Below are 23175 nucleotides of genomic sequence, written 5' to 3' on the forward strand. Positions count from 1 at the left end.
TGTTTTTCACATTTCAAGCATAAAACTCAGAAAAATACGAACCTTTTAAATCAAATATTGCTCAGCTCCACATTACTGCTGAAGATAAAAATGAGAAGTCAATAAGTATAAAATTATTTCACCAGGGCTTTTTGAACAATATGGTACACAGCTTTAAATAATACTTAACCAGCTGAAGCCAATTATCTGGATCTGGCACAGATGGTTTACAGGGTGGGGGGTCAACTAAGAGACGGATGAAAACTAATTAGCTGACACATAGACGAATATTAAAAACACGTAATTAAGGTCCAAGATACATAACCATAAAAAAACCTTGTCTGTTTAAATGTAGCTGAGAGTGAGCCCTAACTTAAAGTAAAAATATACTTCATCCAAATTTATTAAAAAACATAGAAGTAATCAAAGAACCACATATCCCAAGATGTCTGAATTTCAAAACCTATAAAATTAGCAGGTTTTATGATTTCTTCTTTCTTTTCTTATCCTTTTTGGCTTCACCTGGAATCACATTCAAAGCTACGATTCCAAGAAGCAGAAGCAGAACTCCACCAACTGAAGATATAGCATAAATTGGGTTTTCTTTGAACCAAAAGACGCAGCGATCAACCAAAGCATCACTAAAATAAATAATTATTATAATGAAAAAAACAAAAAAAAAAAACAAAAAAACCTGAAATTCTAACATCTAAAGAAACGCGAAAATGACGTTTGTCAGACAGCTGAGCCACTCAGATGGCTAATCAATTACCTCCAGGTAAGTTACCCTTAGATTTCTGCATCGAAATGCTTGATTGACTTTTACATCGATCGTTAAAAAAAACTCCCTAAATATGATGATCAACATTCATAAACACCCGGGCTGACACCCAAATCCTTCTCGGCCCAAAAATTTTGACGAGCTTGAGATTAAGAGACTAAAATGGCTTTTTAGTTTTAATATCAACATTTGATCAGATAGGTAGGCCGTTCAGATGTCCAATCGATTAATTCTAATTAATTTTTCCACTTTTAAGTCTTAAAATTGTTGGTCTATATTACCCTGAGTCTTCAGCTGAAAATTCCTTAAAAATAAGTATTAACATCCAACTAAGTAAATACTGGAACATATATATATATATATATATATATATATATATATATATATATATATATATATATATATATATATATATATACATATATATATACATACATATATATACATATACATATATATACATATATATATATATATATACATATATATATATATATATATATATATATATATATATATATATATATATATATATATATATATATATATATATATATATATATCCCCTTTAAAAGTCAAGTTCACTGCAGTTTTTGAATACATTTTTTAAAACTAATCATTTAATGTTAAATCCAGAGACACAGTGCAAGCCCATGCTAGTTAGTCCTCTTTTATTTATAGTCGCAATATTTCTACTTTGCATTTTATTCAGAACTTTGCCTTTTAAGACGAGGAATGGAAGCAAATAAAAGTTTTCACCAAAGAAAGTTTTACTTCTGATTTGTATTATAATTCTTGTAACCAAAATAAAATCTGCTTAAGATGAAGTGAAATAGGGTTAACTTAAGACTTCGTCAAATTGCAAAATAACGATAGCCAAAAAAAGTTTTGACTGGGTTTTTGTTTTTCTATCTTCAGTTAATTATAACTTAATTACTACAAATAAAGTCTCTCAAAGATTTTTAAATCGATTAAAATAATTTAAAGAATAAAGAATTTCGAATAGAATTTCGCAGTTAAATAAAATGACGCACACACAACTTAACATAAAGCAACATAATACAAATAAATCTATACATTTCTAATCCACCACAGACTTCGGTCTCATATCACCCACCATAGTTTTTCTAAAAAAAAATTATTACATATTTGTACATTATTATATACTAACTAATTCACCCCAGCACTCCAAGTTGTGCACGACAGAAAGCGACTTTTATGCTGGTTTCAAATATATAAGTTTTAATAGGTTTAATATATATATATATATATATATATATATATATATATATATATATATATATATATATAGAGAGAGAGAGAGAGAGAGAGAGAGAGAGAGAGAGAGAGAGAGAGAGAGAGAGAGAGAGAGAGAGAGAGAGAGAGAGAGAGAGAGAGAGAGAGAGAGAGAGAGAGAGAGAGAGAGAGAGAGAGAGAGAGAGAGAGAGAGAGAGGGAGAGAGAGAGAGTGGGGGGGAGAGAGAGAGAGAGAGAGAGAGAGATAGAGAGAGAGATAGAGAGAGAGAGACAGAGAGAGAGAGAGAGAGACAGAGAGAGATAAATATAGCATAAAAAAGAAAAGAAATACATATACTAAAATTTATGGGACAGAGTAGAAGATTGTGTGAGGTTTAACTACAAATGTTCGTTTTTGATGTGGTTGAGCTGTGTGAGACTTGTATCCAAAATCATCTCTCGATTTACTTTTTCAAAAAATTGTTTAATTTTTCCAACAAAGAAGGAAAGAATAAGAGAATAAAAAAAAACTCACAATGGTTTTTGAGGAGTTGGTACAGTCTCGCTTGGAAAGTTCTTATAAAATCCAGTTGCAAATGCTGCAAACGACGATGCATCTTGATTTGGAAGTCCATATCGGTAGTATTTTCCCTGCCGGACCCTGACGAAAAAAAGCAGAAAATTATTAATTCATGTATTTAAATAAAATAAAATAGATTCAGAAAATTATTGATTCATATATTTAAATAGACAATAAAATACATTAAATCAGTTATTAGGCCACTTTTCTGTAGATAATGTTTTTTTTTTGTATCAATTACCTTACCTAGTATGGTGAGAAGAAATAAGGATAATCCCTACAGGGCATATACCCAAGGGTGCCTTCTCTTCAGAAATCTGTAAAGTCTGTATAATACCTCCACATAATGTACTGTTTGCCAAACAAATACCACCCTCCCCTCGCCTGACAAATTCAAGCCTGCGTGTATAACCACCAACTCTAGCAATGCATCGTGTGTCAATTTCTGCAGAGAAGCGACCTTGGGCGGTGCAACATTGCCCAATTGAATCAAACAGTTCGTGGTAACGAACTGTAAGCAAGGAGCGATCCCGCTCAATAGTAACCGAAACTCTAAAAAACGGAATTTCAATACCAATACATGTATAAAAAGAATCGGGGTTTTATGCAGGTTTCAAATTTCAATAGGTTCAATAGGTTCAATTTTCAAAGTTTCAATAGGTTTAATCTTACCCATCAAAGGTTATGAGCCAGAGAAAATGTTCCCGATTTTTAAAAAAAAGGGGGAGACCCTAAAATTCATAGAATCTTAATGAAAATCACATCATCAGATTCAGCGAATCAGATTACCATAGTGTAGAAGTTTCAAGCGCCTATCTGAAAAAATGTGAAATTTTGTATTTTCTGCCAGAAGGAAGATCATGAATGCGTGTGTTTTTTCTTTTTTTTTCAGGGGTGATCGTATCGAACCAATTGTCCTAGAACATCGTGAAAGGGCTCATTCGAACGAAAAGTTCTAGTGCCCTTTTTAAGTGATCTAGTAAAAATGGGACGGCAACAAGGCCCCCTCCCACGCCTTTTTTTCTCAAAATCGTCCGATCAAAATTTTGAGATAGCCATTTTGTTCAGCATTTTTGAAAGGCCGAATAACTATGCCTTTTGGGATATCATGACCCTGACACTGCCCCTGGGGATAGGTTGTTAAGTTACAAAATTTGCCAATTGTTTACGTATAACATTTGTTATTAGAAAGTATGCATACATTTTTCGGGGGAAGGGGAATTTTCTGATGGTGGGATTTTCCTCAGGGATAATTTTCTATTGGGTGAATTTTTCAGGGAAAATTTTACACTGGGGGAATTTGTCAGAGGTCCTATACGAAATCCTGCTTATGTCTTGCAACCTCTTTTCTGTCTCAATTTTACGCATCGAGATGTTAAGACTAATTGTCTGGAGTAAATTTTCACCAGGATTGAATTGTCTAGAGAATAAATCCTTGGGGAGGAGGGATTTTTCCGTGGAGAAGTAGCCAGATTTCCTGGCATTATTTAAAAAAAAATCAGAAATTAAAAAAAACAAGTTTTTTCATCTGAAACTAAGAAGCGACATTAAAACTTAAAACGAACAGAAATTACTACGTATATGAAGGGGGATGTCTCCTCCTCAACACCCCGCTCTTTACGCTAAATTTGTTAGAAAAAAGCTTCTTATTGTTCTGATTAAACAAACATAAAGTTTCAGAGGTCGTTCTAAAAGAATTGGGACAAAATTCAAACTTTAACGTAAAGAGCGAGGTGTTGATGAGGAGGCAACCCCTTTCATATAGGTAATAATTTCTGTTCGTTTTAATTTTAATGTTGCTCCTTACTTTCAGTTGAAAAAACTTTTTTTTTTTATAAAAGAAAAGAAACAGAGCAAGTACCTTATTAAGTATGAAATTATGACCATAAAACAAATTGAAATGATTTAATTTCATACAAAAGATAACTAAAACAGAAATTAGAAAAAAATCGTTCCTGAGGCTCAAAAGAAGCATAAAGAGGTATATCAAAAACCTAAACCTTAATAAATGATTCTGCATTTGTGTTTTCCTATCACATAGCATTTGTGATAGCGGCTAAGATGCGACAGTGGCTAACTCACCAAGACAATATTTTCAGAAATTGTCAGTTAGCTTCTTAGTCAGAAAATAATTTATTAACACTAAATTTCAGATACCTAACCTTTCCAATTTTCCAGACCCCTTCTGGGTAAAAAAAAAAAAAAAAAAAAAAAAAAAAAAAAAAAAAAAAAAACAAAAAAAAAAAACGATAAAACAGCCACAAAGGGCCTTCAAATATGAAGGGTTTAAAAATAATGCTCAAGTAAACGAAGCCCCCAGATTTTGTACGGAAAGAGAAAGACTTCGAAAATGCATCACAAACTACTTCCAGCCCATGAGTAAAACACATTTAAATAATCTTATGGATGCGCAGGGACGTACCCAGGATTTTTGTTTGGGGGGGGGGGGGCACAAAAAAAAATAAAAAAACGCATCAAACCCCCTACCCCCCCCCCTGGATACGGCTTTGTGGATGCATACAACCGTTCATCATAAGGGGAGAACAATGTAAGCCATAAAACGTGTAAAGAAGAATCAATACAGGAAAAAACGTAAGAGATGGCATAACTGGACCGACTGAACTCTCCTTTCCTGTGATAAGGCCTATTCATGAACACTCCGTTAATACAACAAGAGTAATCAACAAACCAGACAACCAAGTTCAGTTTCTAAGATTTGAAATCAGTGTTGGAACTTTCTAATAAAAAATCAATGAACCAAAATTGGAAATTTTCCCTTGCTCCTTCAAAATTGCATGAAAGTCCATCGCAGTAGTTAGACTCAAGAATTCTCGAGTTGTTCTCCAATTTTTTCCACTCACTTAAGCACGGTTACAATACATTCAAGACCAGATTAGGACCTTGCAAGATCCTACACTAATAGATTTTGAGTATTTTCAAAGACCACACTGCCTTTCTATGACAAACAAATAAAAGTTCAATAGGGATAAATCCTTTTATTAGACAGTGAAAACAGTTATAAAACCTCTGGATATTTCAATCACATACACAGTGATCGTCATTAGCAGATGAAAATCTTTGATTTTATAACTGTTTTCACTATCTAATAAAATGATTTATCTTACTGGACGTGTATTTTTTCGTATTAGATTTAAAGCCCCTTTAGATAGACTCTATTTTATCTAAATCTAGGAGTAAGGATATAGCAGACTCCTAACTGAGCCCTTTCATATAAAATGTACGAGCTGCATATTAAGCTTAAAAGGATTATTCGGTAGAGCAGTTTCAAATTGTCTTAGTCATTCCTCAACCCAATTTAGTGCGTTTTAATAACTAGGCTGCGGCATTTAATAGCCTATTAAGTAACACGGCCTAGAGTACATTCTAATCACAATTACACAATTGGTCAATCCAAATTACAGTAAAAGAACTGACAGTTACAACCCAAGGATTTCGAATCTCTTCTAATTCCCTTAAAAATAAATTTCAGGCAAATGGTCTCACAATCATTTAGCTCGTATATATCTATTCTGTCTAGCATCATCCTTCACCACTAATTGGTCTAACAACTCAGTAAACTTAAATAAGCGAAGCGAAAACATAGAACTGATGCATAATGCCCTGAATGCGTCAAACACCAAGAAGCTTCAAGCTTATAGATCTGAATGGTTCAGAGCATTCAGAACAAATAGTTATCGAAAAGTTGGCTATCAAAAAACACCTCGAGGACTAAGCAAACACAATCAGGGAAACGAAATCCAACTCGACTCGAAATCCGGTTTGACTCAAAATCTTTTCAATAAGACTTGAAATATTAATTTTGTGCTTTACATTCGTACACATCTCAAGCAGACATTACCATGATCAATGAAAATTCGTCATATGCAAATACTAGGATGGAAGATGGATTTAATTAGTTAGAGTAATTAGTTGTCAATACTTTAGCAAAACAAGGAATTGCCTCAACAAACAGAGGGTCACTTACAAAATGATTTCTGGGATATTGGAAACCTTGAATCTTGAGGCAGTTGAAATCCCACCACCTTCGACAATATCAACTCTAGCAACATTCATCTGTCCGTGCAGTCGGGCGGCCACTGCTTCCCACCTAGCTTCAAGTTTCTGACAATCTTCATTATCAGGACGACAACTAGGACAAAAAAATTAATTAGAGAAAATTTAAGTTCTTTTAATTAAAGTTAGTTAATAATTTAATAAAAATTCTTTTAACAATATTGAAAAAAGCATATCATTCTGGTTAAACAAATTTTCGTAAACAACTATTATGCAAATTTCCTAATTACCAGAGCGGATAATATGATAATGTGCAGCAGAAAACTGGCCGCTTTCCATAAATATAGCTATTTTGAAGTGTTATTTATTTGCAGACGTAGTAAATCATAATACTACGTTATTATAAGTGTTATTTACTACATATAAGTGTTATTTATAATACTCATAATCATAATAATACCTTGCTGAAATTAGTCCACGTCATAGCATAAATATATATACGAATAGTAGCGAAAATTTTCTTCAAAAATGAAACACATCATAACGCGCTGAATGGGAAGTTCCCAGTACGTCAGAGCAACAGTTTCAGTTGCTACTTGGCATTCGATCAGATAATTCCCCCCGTCGTAATGTGCTAAACATTTGCCATTGCGCGTGTGTGAAGAGGCGGAGTCATGAAGAGATGTCTAGATTGATGTGTTCCAAATATCTTTAATGGAGAGTATATGACATTTTGCTACTGTTCGTATATATATATATCTATAGGCTACTGTGGTCGAAGTGAAGAACTTGGATCGAACGTAAGTGTATTCCCTTTATAATACCCATTTGACTTGAATAATACCCATTTGTATAATACCCTTTATAATACCCATTTGATTCTCATAATGCTCGACTTCGTTTATGCAGCACAGCTGCTATCTAAATACAACGGTGTGATACACTTTCCCGATCGCACTGGTGGCTTTTAAGTGGGAATAAATGTCCCTTTTTATTTTGTTGTAGAGTCTTAACACTAAATTTGACTTCCATCTGAGAAAAGAAATGTGTTTCATTTTGTGTTTCCAGATATTTTCAACAAAGAAGTTAGAAAAAAGGCAAGATAACATAGCAAACATTTTGGCATCCGTAATTAATCACAGTAACCCACATACTGCACACTAAATAATCATAAGAATACAAGCAAGAAAATCTGAAAAACAAGATGACTTGAAAACAAAATATTAAATAACTAGTTAAAAATCGTACAAAAATGGGGGGAAAGCTTAATCGAACGCGAAATTTTAGATCGAATGCTCTTTTCAAGTACCAAAGACATCACGCCATGTCAAAGTGCCACCCTCCACAATTTTGTGGCACAAAACCAACTGATATCAGAAAATATTATGAGATAGCCAGTCAATAAAGAAACATCAAAAAGAGCTGTATGATATCCCATCCTACAAAACTGAACCCGCGAGGTCCAATCCTGCAAAGCACTACCCGGCAAAATTAAAACCCACGGAAAATTCAACCCGGCTGAATTCAACCCAATTGAAAGTCAAGATAAGCAAAATAAACACAAACAAAATCAACCAAACAAAACTTAATCAAAACAAAATGAATGATTGTGGTAGCACATGATGTCTCTAAGAATTTATACGAAATTCATCAAATAAAGATGCCCTTAAGTTACAATCTGAAGGCGTTACTTGAGTTGGCAGTGACTGAGAGTAAGATATAGTTGCACACAGGGATGAAAGAATCTCAATCCATTCCATAAATTAAAGACTAGAATAAAGAATTATAATGATAAATTAGAGCACAAGATGAGCTACTTAGACAGCAGACTTTCTGGTTATCAGACCCTTCGTTTGCATTTCTTACGAGAAAACTACTAAAGTAAACCAGAGAATACGTACAATAGAACAAACCAGTCCCCGGTGGTGGCCCCGGATGAGGCTTGAGTTAAGTGCTCAAAAGTGTCATCATCCAAGTACTTCACACTGGTATCCCTTGCAGCAAGTAGAGCCTCAAGCAAAGCTTCTTCATTACTGGGGCCTATAGACAGAAGCACTTATTAAATTATTCTAAAAGAAACTGGCTTAACCATTTGAATTAGAAACTTAAACCTTGGCAAAAAAAGAAATTAATACATCTTAGCAAAACTAGTTTCTATTCCTGCACTTTTAACAAGTCAATCTAGTCGGTGAATTTAAGTTATTCCCATAAAGTGAGATTGAATAAATGCTACTTGTCTAATACTGCTACAATACAAATCATCATAGTTAAAATGAATAGTAAAACTATTCTTTTATTTTCAAAAAAAAGGTTGCTCTCTTTGCAATACAAATTGAGCATTTCTACTAATTTACCGCCATCTTTTCCTTCTGACCGGAAAAATTGATTTCGGTGTCAGTTAGTACAGCCAAGCTTTAGCAAATCTTTTTGTTTTCATCATAGACTGGGGGTTTTGATATATGACACGAAATGACACATTATAACAATAAAAACTCATCAAGCATGAGAGAACCAGGAGAACCTTATAATAGGCTTGGGGAACCTCGGCTGTGCCCTCCAAGACGATTTCTTCTAGAAAAGAGAATACAAAAGAAACAATATAGAGACAAAAAAGTCTTTAAAAAAGCGTAAATTTGTACGTGCGCAGATACAAATAATATATGTGTATGTAACATTTACAGAAGATTTGGCCAATTTTGAAACTCGGCGGTGAAAAAAGTCCTTCTCTGTGTTAGATGGTAAAAGCCCCTAAAAAAAACTCTGCAAAAGGTTTGAAAGACTTTGAAACAGAACGATAACAGATTATTGCACTATTTGTAAGCTGTTCTAATCCTAAAACCAGCATAAGAGAGACTGTGAAATTTCCCATAGCATGCCAAAAACAATTCCATGATTAGGCATGATTGGTCAAGGTTCAATCCACAAATCTAGTAGAGAGAGGAGGAAAAAGGTGGAGGAACCCGTCCTGTCTATCTGGGTCCTATTCTCTAAATCCATACCCTACCAAATTTATACACTTCAATATTGTTTTTTGATGCAATAAACAATCGAGTTGTTTCATCATTTATTACGTTTCATTACTTTCCCACTTTTTCTCTTTACATCTCCGTGTCTAAGTCAAGTGCTCCTAGAAGGGGGCGCTTAGCAAAGAGCCAAGTGGCTCAAGGCATTATTTTACATTAAAAAGGGCCTGATCTTGTGCAAAGCATAGCAAAGGATGCGAACATTAATACAGTGGCCTCCACTATCCTTTGCAACTCTTTGCAGAAACACAGACCATATTCTAACGAATCTAGATTATAGATTCATCACATGCGTCCGTGCGTGGAATTCTCTACCAGAGAAATTGAGACGAAAGTAAACATTATGTTTATTTAAAACAAATTTTAATAAATTACTTGCAAAGAAAATGTAAAACAGAATTTTAACTAATTTTTTTTTTAGTTAAGTTCAGATTTCTATTATTATTATTATTATTATTAAATATTTATTTACCTTTAGTATTTTGTTTTATTTCTCTGGTATATTCTGGCGTTCCCTCAACAAGATTATTCTAAAGGCAAAGAAGAATAATTTTAATTGAGTTTCTCTCTTTTTTCTTATTTGATTGTGATTGAACTGTGTTTAGCTTTAAAATCAACTGAACTGAACAGAAATACATCGAAGAAATGAGAAAGTTAATACATGGCTGCTGTCAAAACTTGACTTCTAAAACCAAATTTATGTTGTTTTAACAACGCAAACAATAAGAATACTGCTTAAACGACTTTCAACAATCACGAGGAAAGGCTTAGAAAATAGAAAAACTTAAAAAGAAATAGAGAAAAACTACACTAAATGAGTAAAAAAGACATGAAAATTTTTCTTATTTATTTTTGCCTTTGTGCACATGATTATTTTCTTTTTTTTATGTTATTTCTTTGCTTATTTAGCCAATTTATCCAAGTTTTTTTCTGTTGATAAAGGCTTCTGGACGTGAGCCCAAAATAGAGGGATATTATTTAGTTTATTTTTCATTGCCTCAACTGAAAACTCCATTAGTTATTTACATATCTATATATTTTCATTTTATTTATGAAGATAGCCATTGGCATTAAAGTATTTTCACGAGTTATTACAATAGAAGCAGTGCTTTTTTTCTAATGTTATTTAAAAAGAGCTAAAGGGGAACATGAATCCAATTAATTATTTTCAACTTCCTTCAGTACATTCTATTTAACAAAATGATGGACATCAGCTTCCTCTTCTGTAAACTTCTCCCAAAAGAAATCTCCTGAAACCACTCACCAAGATAGCTCCAAAGTGACTCTAAGCTGACAGAACCCTGACAACTACTAAAATTGCCAGTATCTTTAGCTGGTCAGCAATGAGTGGTCGACTTTTCAGTGATATGAATAATTATTATTATTGACATTGGCAACTTCATTTTGAATTATTGATCTACCTCTGAAAATGCACATAGTGGGTAAAGATCCAGTAGATGGGCTCTTTGGAGGATATTAGCTCTTTTTTGGAAAGTAACTTTTCTTACCTCATCACGGAAGGAGGGGGAGGGGTAGAGCTTTGAGACTGAGAATTAACTTTAGCGTGGGGCTTTGAAAATAATTTTTATTCAAATTCAGTATAGAGACGTCAATTTACGAAAATGTGGGGAAGGGGAAATGTTTTTTTTCAAAATCTGAGGGGGAGGCTTTATTATTTTCAATGAAAACATCAAAATGGCGAATTTTCAATTTCAATTGCAAAAAAGGTGTTTTTCAAAATCTAGGAAGGAAGGGGAAATGCGTACCCTCTGCAATTGACGCCACTGATTCAACGGTTCTTGTGCTTGAGCAGGCATTCTCAAATAATTGGGACAATTATACCAACTTTAGTGTGAAGAGCGGAAGTTTGAGGAGGGAGCAGCCCCCCTATATTTGGAATAATTTATGTTAGTTTCAAGTTGCAATGTCACAAGTGGTCTCCTTGAAAACCTGTCTGAAATCCCCTCTGCGATTCACAAAATTTTACATTTGTGTGTCCTCTAGTTTTGGGCCCAATGACAGAAGAGGTCAATAGAACTTGGTTCTTACCTTCATATAGCAGGGGCTTTGAATTCCTGAAATAAACAATTGCTGGTTCACCTTTTGGACAGTATTTTTTAGTGAAATCAGATGTTGTAACAATTTTAACAACCCAAGCATTTAGATTATCAACCAAATCTTCTCTTATGGCTGCTAATTCATCTTCCAGTACAGCACATTCCTCACAATCAATTGCACCTACGAATAAAAATAATAAATAAGTTTAAATTAATAAAACAGTACATAAAATTAATAAGCAAGAGACACTGGAACTTGCTTCCTGTGAGTCTGAGCCCATGCTTCCACAAAACATACATCTTGTTTCTGAAGGATAAGGTTACTTCAATTACTGCAGAAGTAATCACAGTCTGGTGCACCGACGAATAAAAGGAATAAACAAGTTTAAATTAATAATGCCATAGCCTACATCAAATTAATACGTAAGAGACACTGAAACTTGCTTCCTCTGAGCCTAGGCTCATGCTTCCACAAAACATATATCTTGTTTCTGAAGGATAAGGTTACTTCAATTACTGCAGAAGTAATAAAGAATAAGTAGAACAACAGGGAATTTTTTTTTTATACAAGACAGTGGAACGTAACTTTAAATGAATATTTCGACCCTATATCCAAGGGCCGTCCTCAGTAAAACAAACGAAGAAGAAAACAATATAAAAGTAATAATCTAGTAAGAATCAGTAAGAATCTAACCCCCGTACTGCGAAGATCAAATAGCTATCGTAATTACATTTGAGTGAAAAAAAGGATTATAATTGCGAAACGTTTGGATTATAAAGGATTATTAAATATCACGTTTTCTGAATTTTCAGGGGGTAGTCAAACACCCCCTTGCGAGTAAGTCTCGTTTAATGTTTAGAATTATCATTATGCTCTTGCCCGAGTAACAGAATAGTTTACACGAGGGTGCTTGTTATCAGGGTTCAGTAGCGGAGCTAGATTACTTCACAAATTTTTGAAGCCCATATTCCCCTGTTGCCGTTTTGATATTTAGCCATTATTGACGCCTGCCTGGCCTGGTTCCATTTTTAGCCGTGCCAGTAATTAACGGCCAAAGCGAACAGCACGTTAAGATCAAAGAGGATAAATAAATAATTGATCTTATTGGAGGTAGGTGAAGTCTGTTTACTTTAATTGGTATGGGTCTTAATCGCAAACGTAATCGTCCCGCTGAGGACTCAGAAAACCCGTTGAATTCTACAGTTACTAGTACCGGAAGTTCTATCACCCAAATTACCGTGGAAACTTTATCACAGAATTTTAACAAAGTACTTGAAGCTGTCCAAGAAAATGGTAGAAAACTTGACATGGTGAACAATGAGTTTAAAACACTAGACATCTTGTTTCCAAATTAGAGGCGACCCAGTCAGACCAGTGCTCTCAAGTTGCTATTCATTATAGTAAAATCAAAGTTCTAACAAATGAGATCACATCCTTAAAATCACAATTTTCAGTTCTTGTTGATGAAGCTAAGGCCCAGGTAATGCAGTTTTGGAAATGTCGGATAGGTTTATTAAACTTGAAATTTAACAGAGGGATAAAAACATAATTGTTTGGAATGCAGGTTGCGAAAGTTAAAATGTTGTTGTTGCTTTGTTCCAGGATATTGTTAAAGTGGGTTTAGAACAGTCTACTGTACCACCATTCAAAATTATTCAGTGCAAGAAGGATACCAAATTTTTCAAAGTGGAACTGAGTGACAAGGAAACAAAAATTGGCCTATTACGCAGTGCAAAAAAAAAACTAAAGAATAAGAACATTGGCCCATTCAAGGAATTGTTTCTTAGTGATGATGCTACGCCTGAGTTACGTCGGGCCAGAAAAATTTTATTTAATAAGCGAGCCCAGTTACGAGATGCAGGTTTTGATGCATGGGTTTCTAAATCTTTCCCACCTTGTGTTCAATTCAAACGCCCTGACGGATCGATCGCTAAGTATTTTCAGAATGATGTAATTAGTGAACTTTTTAGACCGGTTATTAGCCATGACTATGGAGAGCGTAGTCAAAGAGGTCGATTCGGAAAGCAGAAGTGATTGTTCTGCTTGTACGTAGTTAATTGAGAAAGAGTTATATTTTTTCTTATAGTTTGTGAAGTAAAGTTACGTAATTTTAATTGGCTGTTAGAGTTTAGATTGGATATCCTCGTGTGTGATTGTATTGTACTCTTTGGTGATTAATAATGATTGGTTTCTTCGTTTGCCTTTATTTAGAATTTTTGCCTTATTTATTTTTGTGCTTTTTTTTCATTTTTTCTTTTGATTATTTTTGTTTCATGGTTTGTTGTGAGAATTGAGAGATTATTTTTAATAATGATTGGTACATGCCCTATTCGTCACTACATGCCATTTGGATTTTTAATAGATAGTGGTTAGAGATCTTGTTCTACCTCTGGGGGCTCGTAATATAATTGATTTAGAAAATCAGAAGGTAAATTTTTATAATTATTTTAATGAATATATTAATAGAAATTTGGACTTTGTGGTTCCAGCTTCTGACCCCCCTGAGGATTCTAAATTTGTTTTTATTTATGATTTTCAGGATGCTGAGTGTTGGCATGGTGGATCGGGAGATTTTTCATTTGAATTGCCAGGGCCTAAATATGACATTTGATTTTTTAGCGAATTTAGCTAAACTTAATCTTTTCCATGTGCTTGCTTTGACGGAGACCTGGTTGAGGGACCAAAATTCTGCTCTTTTAGACATACCTGGCTATGCTTTCTTTACTCGGAACTGGGAGGCACGTCAACACGGAGGTCTTGCGGCATATGTTCGTGAAGATCTCCATGCAAGAGTCCGAGACGATCTAAGTGAATATAAGGAAATGGTGTGTGAAACACTAGTATTACAAGCTAAATTGAATAATGTTGATACATATTTAGTAATTGTATACAGCCCTCCTTCTGATTCTATTCAAGAATTTTTTGAGAATTTTCATGAACAGCTGGGAAAAGTACAAATTAGTAATAACCCTTTTTCGTTCTAGGAGACTTCAATATTAACATGCTGGATATGGAGTCTTTACTGACTTCTCAGTTGATATAATTGTGTATGTCTTATGGTCTGTTCCGAACGAATAACATCCCAAATAGAGTTTCTAGGACGCCTGCAAAGCTTTTGGATATAATTTTTTCCAATGCACATTTTAGAACGCCAGCAGTTTTTGTAAATCTGGAATCTGACCTCTTTGGTGTTTTTGCAGAATTTGAGGTATCTATCCCTAAGCGAGAAACTAATGAACAGAGTAAAAGAGTTGTAGTTTTTGATCATAGTGCCCTGTTGAAACAAAAAAATAATTTGGATCATATTGATTGGGTATCTCTGTTTGGAAATGAGAGTGATGTACATATTAAATTTACACTCTTTTATGGTAAGCTTTTAGAAATGGTTAAGGAAATGGGAGCAGTGAAGAATTCGAAAGGTCGAAAACATTATGGGAGGAAGCCATGGATAACGCATGATCTTCTTCGAAAAACAAATGTAAGAGATAGACTGTTTAAGTCACAAGCTTTAAAACCTACGGATGAGAATAAAGAGCGATACTGTGCTTTTCGTAATGGTTTGAATAATCTCCTCCGTGAGGCTAAAAGAAATATTTTAGTATGAAGTTTAAGGATGTTGAAGGTAACCACTTGAAAACTTGGCAAATAATCCATAATGTTATAGGTCAGCGGTCTAATATTTTACCAACTGAAGTAACTGTTAATGGGGTTATAATTGCAGATGGTACTGGGATATGTAATGAGTTTCTAAATCATTTTTCTTCAATAGGCCTACAAATAGCCGAGATGATTTCCTCATCTCCAGAAGACCCACCCTTTGGATCTACTCTACCATCTCCAGCAAATGTACCACTACATCTAAAGATGAGATTACACTTGATAAGTTAAGGGATATTATCTATAGTATGAAAAATAGTTCGTCCGGTAGTGACCTGGTGAGCCTAAAAATTCTGAAATGTATTTTCCCTTCTATATCTGGTGTTTTGACATCACTGATTAATGATTGCTTCCGTCAAGGAAGGTTTCCAGATTGTTTAAAAAAAAGCAAGAGCGACACCGGTTTATAAAGGTGGTGATAGAAATGATTTGGGTAATTATCGCCCAATATCAGTCTTGCCAGTTATTTCTCGTCTTATTGAAAAAATTTATTAGTAATCGGTTGATCCATTTTTTAGAGAAGTTTAATTTGTTGAATAATAATCAGTTCGGTTTCAGAAAAGATAGGAAGACAGAGGATGCATTGATATTTTTGACGAGTACAATTAACATAGCTTTAGATGAAGGATTTAAGGTTGGTGCAGTGTTTCTAGACCTACAGAAGGCTTTTGATACAGTTGACCATGGCCTACTCCTGGAAAAATGCGAGGTCTATGGGATCCGAGCTAAAGCTCATGACCTTATACGGAGTTTCCTTAGTAACCGGTACCAGTTTGTAGAGATGACTTGTATACAATCAGAACCCCGCCCAGTGGTTTATGGTTTCCTGCAAGAGTCAGTTCTTGTTCCGATTCTTTTTTTATTGTTCATTAATGATATGCCTAATCTTATCCCAAGTTGTTGTTTTAATGTTAGTGATATGGCTAAAAAACCCCAGAATGAGACGGTATCATTATTTGCTGATGACACAGTTGCTGTTAGTACCGCGAAGACCGAAGAATTGCTTCAGACATCGATGAAAGATACTATTGAAAGGTTAAATTCATGGTTGAGGGTAAATAGGTTAGAGATTAATCTGGGTAAGACTAATTTTGTTATTTTTTTCCGTTCATCAGATTTTTATCCATGGATTAAGGATATTGTAACACAGTGTGGAACTTTAAAGCGGGTGTGTTCTTATAAGTATCTGGGGGTTTATATTGATGAAGTTTTATCATTCAAGCGCCATGTACAGTATGTTTGTAAAACTGTGTCTCGTAACCTGGGTATAATGAGAAAACTTGGAGCATTTTTTTCCTCATTTTGTTATGTGCCTTCTTTATTTTTACCCCAGGATTCGGTACGAAACGCGTATGAGCGCGTAAAGATATTGCAAGATTCCGGATTACGGGAGTTGTATACACTTTTATTCATTTTTAGGATTCAGAGGGTTATAAACCTCCCGTGTTTTGATAGCTTAGCAAACGTGAGATCTTCCGTCCATGATTATGATACTAGGTCATCTGTAGAGATTAATTTTCCGCTGGTTGTTTCGGCCCGATCGATGTTTTCTTTGCTTCATAGGGGGATCAGAAGTTGGAACCATCTTGATCAAAATATAAAAAATATAGGTGATATTTCTTTGTTTAAGATAGTAATTAAAGGAATGCTTTTTAGTAAGTATGAATTTTAGTGTTTTTTTTAATATATTGGTAATTATTTATGGCTCTTGGAGGTGATGATTATGATTATGAATATGATATTAAATTTAATGAAATTGTTAAGGTGTAAGGTTTGTGGTGCTGTGATATAGATAGGTTTTTTTTTATTGTTTTGTTATGTTATTGTGTTTTTGCCACCCCCTTGGACAAGTTTTTACTTCTTGGGGTGGCCGATAAACTGATGTTAAATTGTTTGTTTGTTTAGAATAAATCTCTCTCTCAAAAAAAAGAAACTTACATTAAGATTCGATCATTAAAACTGAAAAAAAGTTTTTTAAAATTTCAAAACAGCCCTAATATTATTACTTCAAGGAAAAAGAACAATTCATTCAAATGGAATAAAAAATACTTACAGACAAGCTCTTAAAGCTAATCTCACCTTCTTGGCAGCCAGCCTAGAAAGTCTATCCGCAACAGGCTGGCTGCCAAGAAGGCGAGATTAGCTTTAAGAGCTTGTCTGAAAGTACTTTTTATTCCATCTGAATGAATTGTTCTGTTTCCCCTTTGCTTGGTGTACCAGTCCTGGTTGAACTTCCTAGAAGTAACGATATTAGGGCTGTTTTGAAAATCTTAAAAAACTTTTTTCAGTTTTAATGATCGAATTTTAATGTCAGCTTCTTTTATATTATTTTTTTCTTCGTTTGTTTTGCTGAGGACGGCCCTTGGATATAGGGTCGAAATATTCATTTAAAGTTGCGTTCCACTGTCTTGTATAAAAATTTCCCTGTTGTTCTACTTATTGTTTATGATGAAAAGACAGTGTCGTTTTCGTCGCTACTTATGCAGATGTAATCATTAAAATATGGTACAACTTCACACACAAGAATCGCCTACCATATGTGAAATTTACTTTTTAATTTATAAAATCAGTTCAGTTTATCCCCAAGTTTTAGATTAGTTTTGTCCTCAAAACACTGCTGGACCTTTTCCAAATTACGACGTAGACCCTCCAGATTAGCTGACCTCTTGTGGCATCGCATTAGCCTTTCAATTGAATTAAATTAAGACAAAAAATCTTCAATGTAAAGCAAAGAGTAAATGAAAACTTTAAAAAAGAAGAAATTCCTAGGAACTAAGAAATGAACCCCGAAACAAGCTAAATTGCAAGGAACAGTGAAACCAAGTTAAAATAAAGGGAAATCAACACAAAACAGGATATTTGGATATGTATCCACAAATTCTTTCTAAGTAGATTTTGTGTCATCTTATTTTTGGTTTAAATTACATATTGGATGCTGAAATGGTTACCAAGCCCTTAATATGATATTTTTAGAAACACAGAAAGCCTAAAAAGTATTGTTGTCCATTAGATGTTTAAAGCATTCAATTTGTTCTGTCATCAGCTATGGCATTACCTTACCAAGCTTCAAGTAAATTCGTGTGCAATATTCGTTTTAGTTTTTTGGCATGCTAATTCCTATATTTGACTACAATCAAGAGATGCCTTTTAAGGTAATATTTCAATTTGGTCTGGAGCTATGTAAGGGAGGAGGGTTATCATCGCATCTTTTTGATACATGTCTTTTTCTAATTTTACCACATATTATTCCGTTGCGTTTCTTAGGCTTAACTAATTTGCCTTACTTGTATGCTGATGACTTGCTATTTTTAAATTAGCTTAGTTAAGTCGTTTCAGCATGTTTCTGCTTTGTCTGGCCTTAATTCAAATACCAAGAAATGTGAATATTTGTGTTTAACTCAAATCACTAGACTAGTGATCTTAACTGTGGCTCCTTCTCAGTCAAGTTGGTTCCTATACCATGGTGGCTTGGCAATAATATATGTTGTTCTGTATCAACTCCTGGTTATCCTGTGCTTGCTGATGTTGAGAATAGACTAACAGTTGGCTTTTGTAAAACTATCCAGAATCCTGGCTGATATTCCTATAAGGTCTTAGGGAGATTTTATTCAACTCATTGCAACAACTCACTGTCACAACAATCTTATGATCTCACTGATCTTAACTGTGGTTCCTTCTTAGTTAGGTTGGTTCCTATACCGTGGTGGCTTGGCAATAATATTTGCTGTTCTTTATCAGCTCCTTTTTAACCTGTTCTTACTGATGTTAAGAATAGACTAACAGTTGGCTATGGTAAGATTGTCCTGAATCCTAGCTGATATTCCTGTAAGGCCTTAGCAAGATTTTATTCAATGCATTGCAACAGCTCAATTCCTTTTCTATCAGATGTTTGAACTCATTGTTTAATATTCAACATGTATAAGACAAGTTCGGCACTTTCCTTTTTGCAAGAATTTATGCTCACAAGTTTGGTGCTACTGACATACTGAAGTCTAAAAAAAGTCACATTCAAAATTAAAAGAAGAAGATTTGCAGTTATTTCTTTATTATCCCTCTTTTCAATTGCTTTGATACTTTTGCTTTTGAAGTTTTGTTGAGGGAATTTTTATATATTCATTTGTTTTATATGTTATTTTTCCTTGTGTTAGTTCACTTCTCCTATTATATAACAGGTTATGAGTAATATGTTCTTATTAAACTTTTAGGGTGTTGCTGCCCCTCAAACCACCCAAAACCTAGAGTTTCACTTGCACTTTAGAGACTGACAACTTAAATTGAATCTTAAATTGAGAGTTTTATGTGGCTAATTGCCATAAAACATACATTTGAAAGAAATGGCTTAATAGGAAGAAAACACTGATAAAAATTTATTACACATTAGAAACTAATATGAATTTTATTATCACAAACATTCTGCTAAAAACAGAACTAATTATAGTATGAGCAATATTTAATTCTTACATGCTACAATGAAAAAAAAATATTCAAAATTAATTTTATTTTCATTAAAGAATAAATGACACTCTAGCTTTTGGACTGGTTTGAAGGGCAGCAACGCGACCCTCTGTTTGGGAAATTTATGTTTTTTTGTGTTTAGCTTAATCGTTCATTGTAAATTCTGGTCTTTTTTAAGTTCATCTGATCAAAATTTTAGATGGCTATTATGCAAAATAATCAAGAGGTCCCATAAATATGTTTATGGGGACAACACGACCCCCATACCCCCTGGGACAAGGGGAGTAAATTATAGAAATTACTACTTGTTTAAACAGTTTTAAATGGAAAATGGGGATTGTTTAATGTTGGGCGTGCAATTGTTTTGAAACTTCCAGCAATCTTTCTGTGGGTCAAAAGGACTGAATATTTTGTTGGCAGGGGGAGGAGGGGGTAAGTTGTCCAAACCATTTTGTCCCTGATCAGTTTGAAACTTGCAGTCTTAAGTCCTTGGGCTAATACAAACACAATATACACAAAAAAATTTAGGGGCATGCCCCCCCCCAATAAGAACAAATGAGCCCATTTCGGGGTCCTGAAGAGGACCAAAAAACTTTTTCCCTAGCCAATTTTTCATTGAAGAGTGGTCATAGAAATTTGACAGGGGACTCGTTCAATTAGAAACTGAATGTTCTAATGCTATTTTTAAGGGTCAAAAGTGACCTGAGGGCAACCAGCCTCCCTCCTCTACCCATTCCTTTTACCAGTTGTTTCATAAGTCTACATTATATTTAATCTAAGTTTTTGGAATATTTATACATATTTTGACTTATTCTGTTTGTAAGCATCAAAATGTCCAACAAGTAGCCCATACCTCTGGGGTCAACCAAACCCCCGCATCCCAATGAAAAATGGCCCTAAAGTACATAAATTACTCATTGTTTACATATAGCTTTTAGTAGAAAAAATCCTAGGGATCATTCAAAAAAGCAATTAAGCAACACAGTAAATAAAAAGACACTATCTGTTGCAGATTATCAAAATGACATATAAAAGACTTAAAGCCAAACTCGCCAACCCTGACAAAACAAAGACAGAAATTTTGCAAAAAAGAAAGCCAAATAGAAAGAAAAAGAAAAGAAACAATAATCTAAACGTTTTGCCTGTATCAAACATAATGTCCCAGCATTGAGAAGACAGAATTTAAAACTAAACTACATAAAAAAGGTAGAATTCAGTACACCAGCACCAGCACCAGCAACACTTTAAGAAATTTACAAATAAATATCTTGTGAATCATTTGTCTCGATTTATCAGTAGTTGTACCGAACCAATCGTGCTCAAAATCCTCCTCAGGGCCATACTGTGGTGTTTCTTTTGTGGATGGTGAAGTTTTCCCCACAGTAAAAGTGCAGACAGTCTGGTATCATAGTAATATCCTTTCTTGTTTAGCTTAAAGCTTATTCCAATAGGCAATGCAAAGAACTCCCCCTAAAAAAAAGTCCCCCCCGGATCCCACCCCAAATACTAATGAAATTGATCCATTTATTCCCCATCTTTGGCTGGTCAAGCTCACTATCACAAAGCTCACATGATAGCTCAAATTCTGAGAATAGGACAATTATCAGTGTTGGGGCTAATGTCACAATAGATGATAATGGGTTTCAAGGGGTCCTTTCTAGGAGCTCCAAAAAAAGGAAAAAACCTCTCCAATCAAAAGTACTCCCCTCCCCCTGTCCAAGATTCTCCTTCCCAAAACTTAGGAATTTACCTCAAAATTTCTCCTAATACCCCCTTTGAAATAACAAAGATTAATACAATAAGAGTTGCAATTTTCAAATTGTTAAAATCAACATTCTCCCTTAACATTCACCGTGATGGATCTTTGCTAATAGCTGTCCAAGATCAGAAATCAGCAGATATAATAATTAATCTAAAATCACTTCTGAATACCCCATTTAATTCACCTAAATGGAACCCAAAACAATCCCCAACAAAAATAGTAGTATATAATGTTCCCCCAGAAATACATATTCAGGAGTTAAAAGAAGGGCTCTCAGATAGGGCTGGTAACACAATCCCTGTTGAAGATGTCACCCAACTGGGTAAACCCAACTCTAATGGCCTAAAAACAAGCAGATCTTTCTTATTTACACTGAAGGAAAAAATTAGTATCCCAGAAAAGTTATTCCTATTTGGGCAAATCAAACCGCACAAGGAATACAAGCCAAAGCCTATCCAGTGTCAGAAGTGTCTGAAACTGGGACACATAACAAATAAATGCATTGAAATTCTCCTTGCCTGTAGTAATTGTAAAAGCTCCCATCCTAAAGAGTTGACAACTTGCAACAACACTCAGCCTACATGTATCAATATCAATTGTAAAGGCCCCACATGAATCTACCAACAAATCACTGTGCCCTGCATATAGGAAGACAGCACTAATACTCCAAATAGCAACAAAGAAGGCCATTCCATGCTCCTCTGCTTCTGTAGAAATAAATGTTGTCCAACAACACCAAAGAAAGCTCATAATGAAATCAACCAAAACTCCCAAGTCAAACATTCCCAATGCATCAAGTACCCCTTACACAACACCATCCTCTAAGCCCCCTAGCTCACATCCCTGTCAGAAAGAATCACCAAGCCAACAAGCCTCCTCGTCCAGTGAGATGAGGTCTGCCTGGCCCCACTCCCAAGAAGAAACAAACCAGAAACACTATCAGGAATTAATCCCTTAACTGACAAACCGGATGCACAACCAAACATGGAAACCCCAAATATATGATTATTCATTCTAAACTGGAATGCAGTTCAGGCCATGAATATACAACAACAACAGAAAACAAAAATCATTGCTGAATTGGCAAAAATCTACATCCCTAATCATATGCTCATTCAAGCAAAAAAAGATCTCGCTTTACTGTTAACAAAGTTGAATATTGATACACAGTCATATGAAAAATAAATCAACAACACAACACATATCAATACTTCAGTGGAACGTAACATCCCTTACAGAAAATAAGTTAAATGTACTAATATCTTTTATGAATCATAATTCCATTGAATTGCTTGCCTCCAGGAAACTCATTTAATCCAAAATCAACAAATTAAGTCTCTGGGATATACTATCCTGAGAAAGGATAGATCATCAGAGAGAAAAGGAAGTGGAGTAGCTTTAATAATTAATAATAATACAATATTCTGTGGCATCAACTTTCCAGATTTTGTAAATGATTTTGATGCAATTGGTATCAGTGTTTGGCTGAATAATACAAAAACTTACATAATAAGGTTTTATTACCCTAACGGCCAAACTACAGATGCCATAGATTTTTTCAGTTATATAAATAATTCTAAAATGCTAAAAAACATAATCATTTGTGGAGACTTTAATGCCCACAGCCTTTG

General features: G+C 34.4%; 1 protein-coding gene across 1 annotated transcript in view; it reads right to left on the bottom strand.

Moving 5' to 3' along the window:
- Positions 1-366: 366 nt before the first annotated feature.
- The window catches only part of LOC148943564 (uncharacterized), a 31253-nt gene continuing 8444 nt past the window's right edge, over positions 367-23175 (bottom strand). The window contains exons 2-6 of the mRNA XM_089101853.1: positions 11662-11850; positions 8491-8629; positions 6561-6725; positions 2531-2656; positions 367-620 (exon numbers count right to left, since the gene is read on the bottom strand). Of these exons, the coding sequence (XP_088957979.1) occupies positions 461-620; positions 2531-2656; positions 6561-6725; positions 8491-8629; positions 11662-11850 (779 nt within the window). The 3' untranslated portion in view covers positions 367-460. The remainder of the gene's footprint in view (positions 621-2530; positions 2657-6560; positions 6726-8490; positions 8630-11661; positions 11851-23175) is intronic.

Source organism: Artemia sp. Qi Xiang Cuo, chromosome 15 (assembly GCF_049724085.1).
Source record: "Artemia sp. Qi Xiang Cuo chromosome 15, ASM4972408v1, whole genome shotgun sequence".
NCBI lineage: Eukaryota > Metazoa > Arthropoda > Branchiopoda > Anostraca > Artemiidae > Artemia > Artemia sp. Qi Xiang Cuo.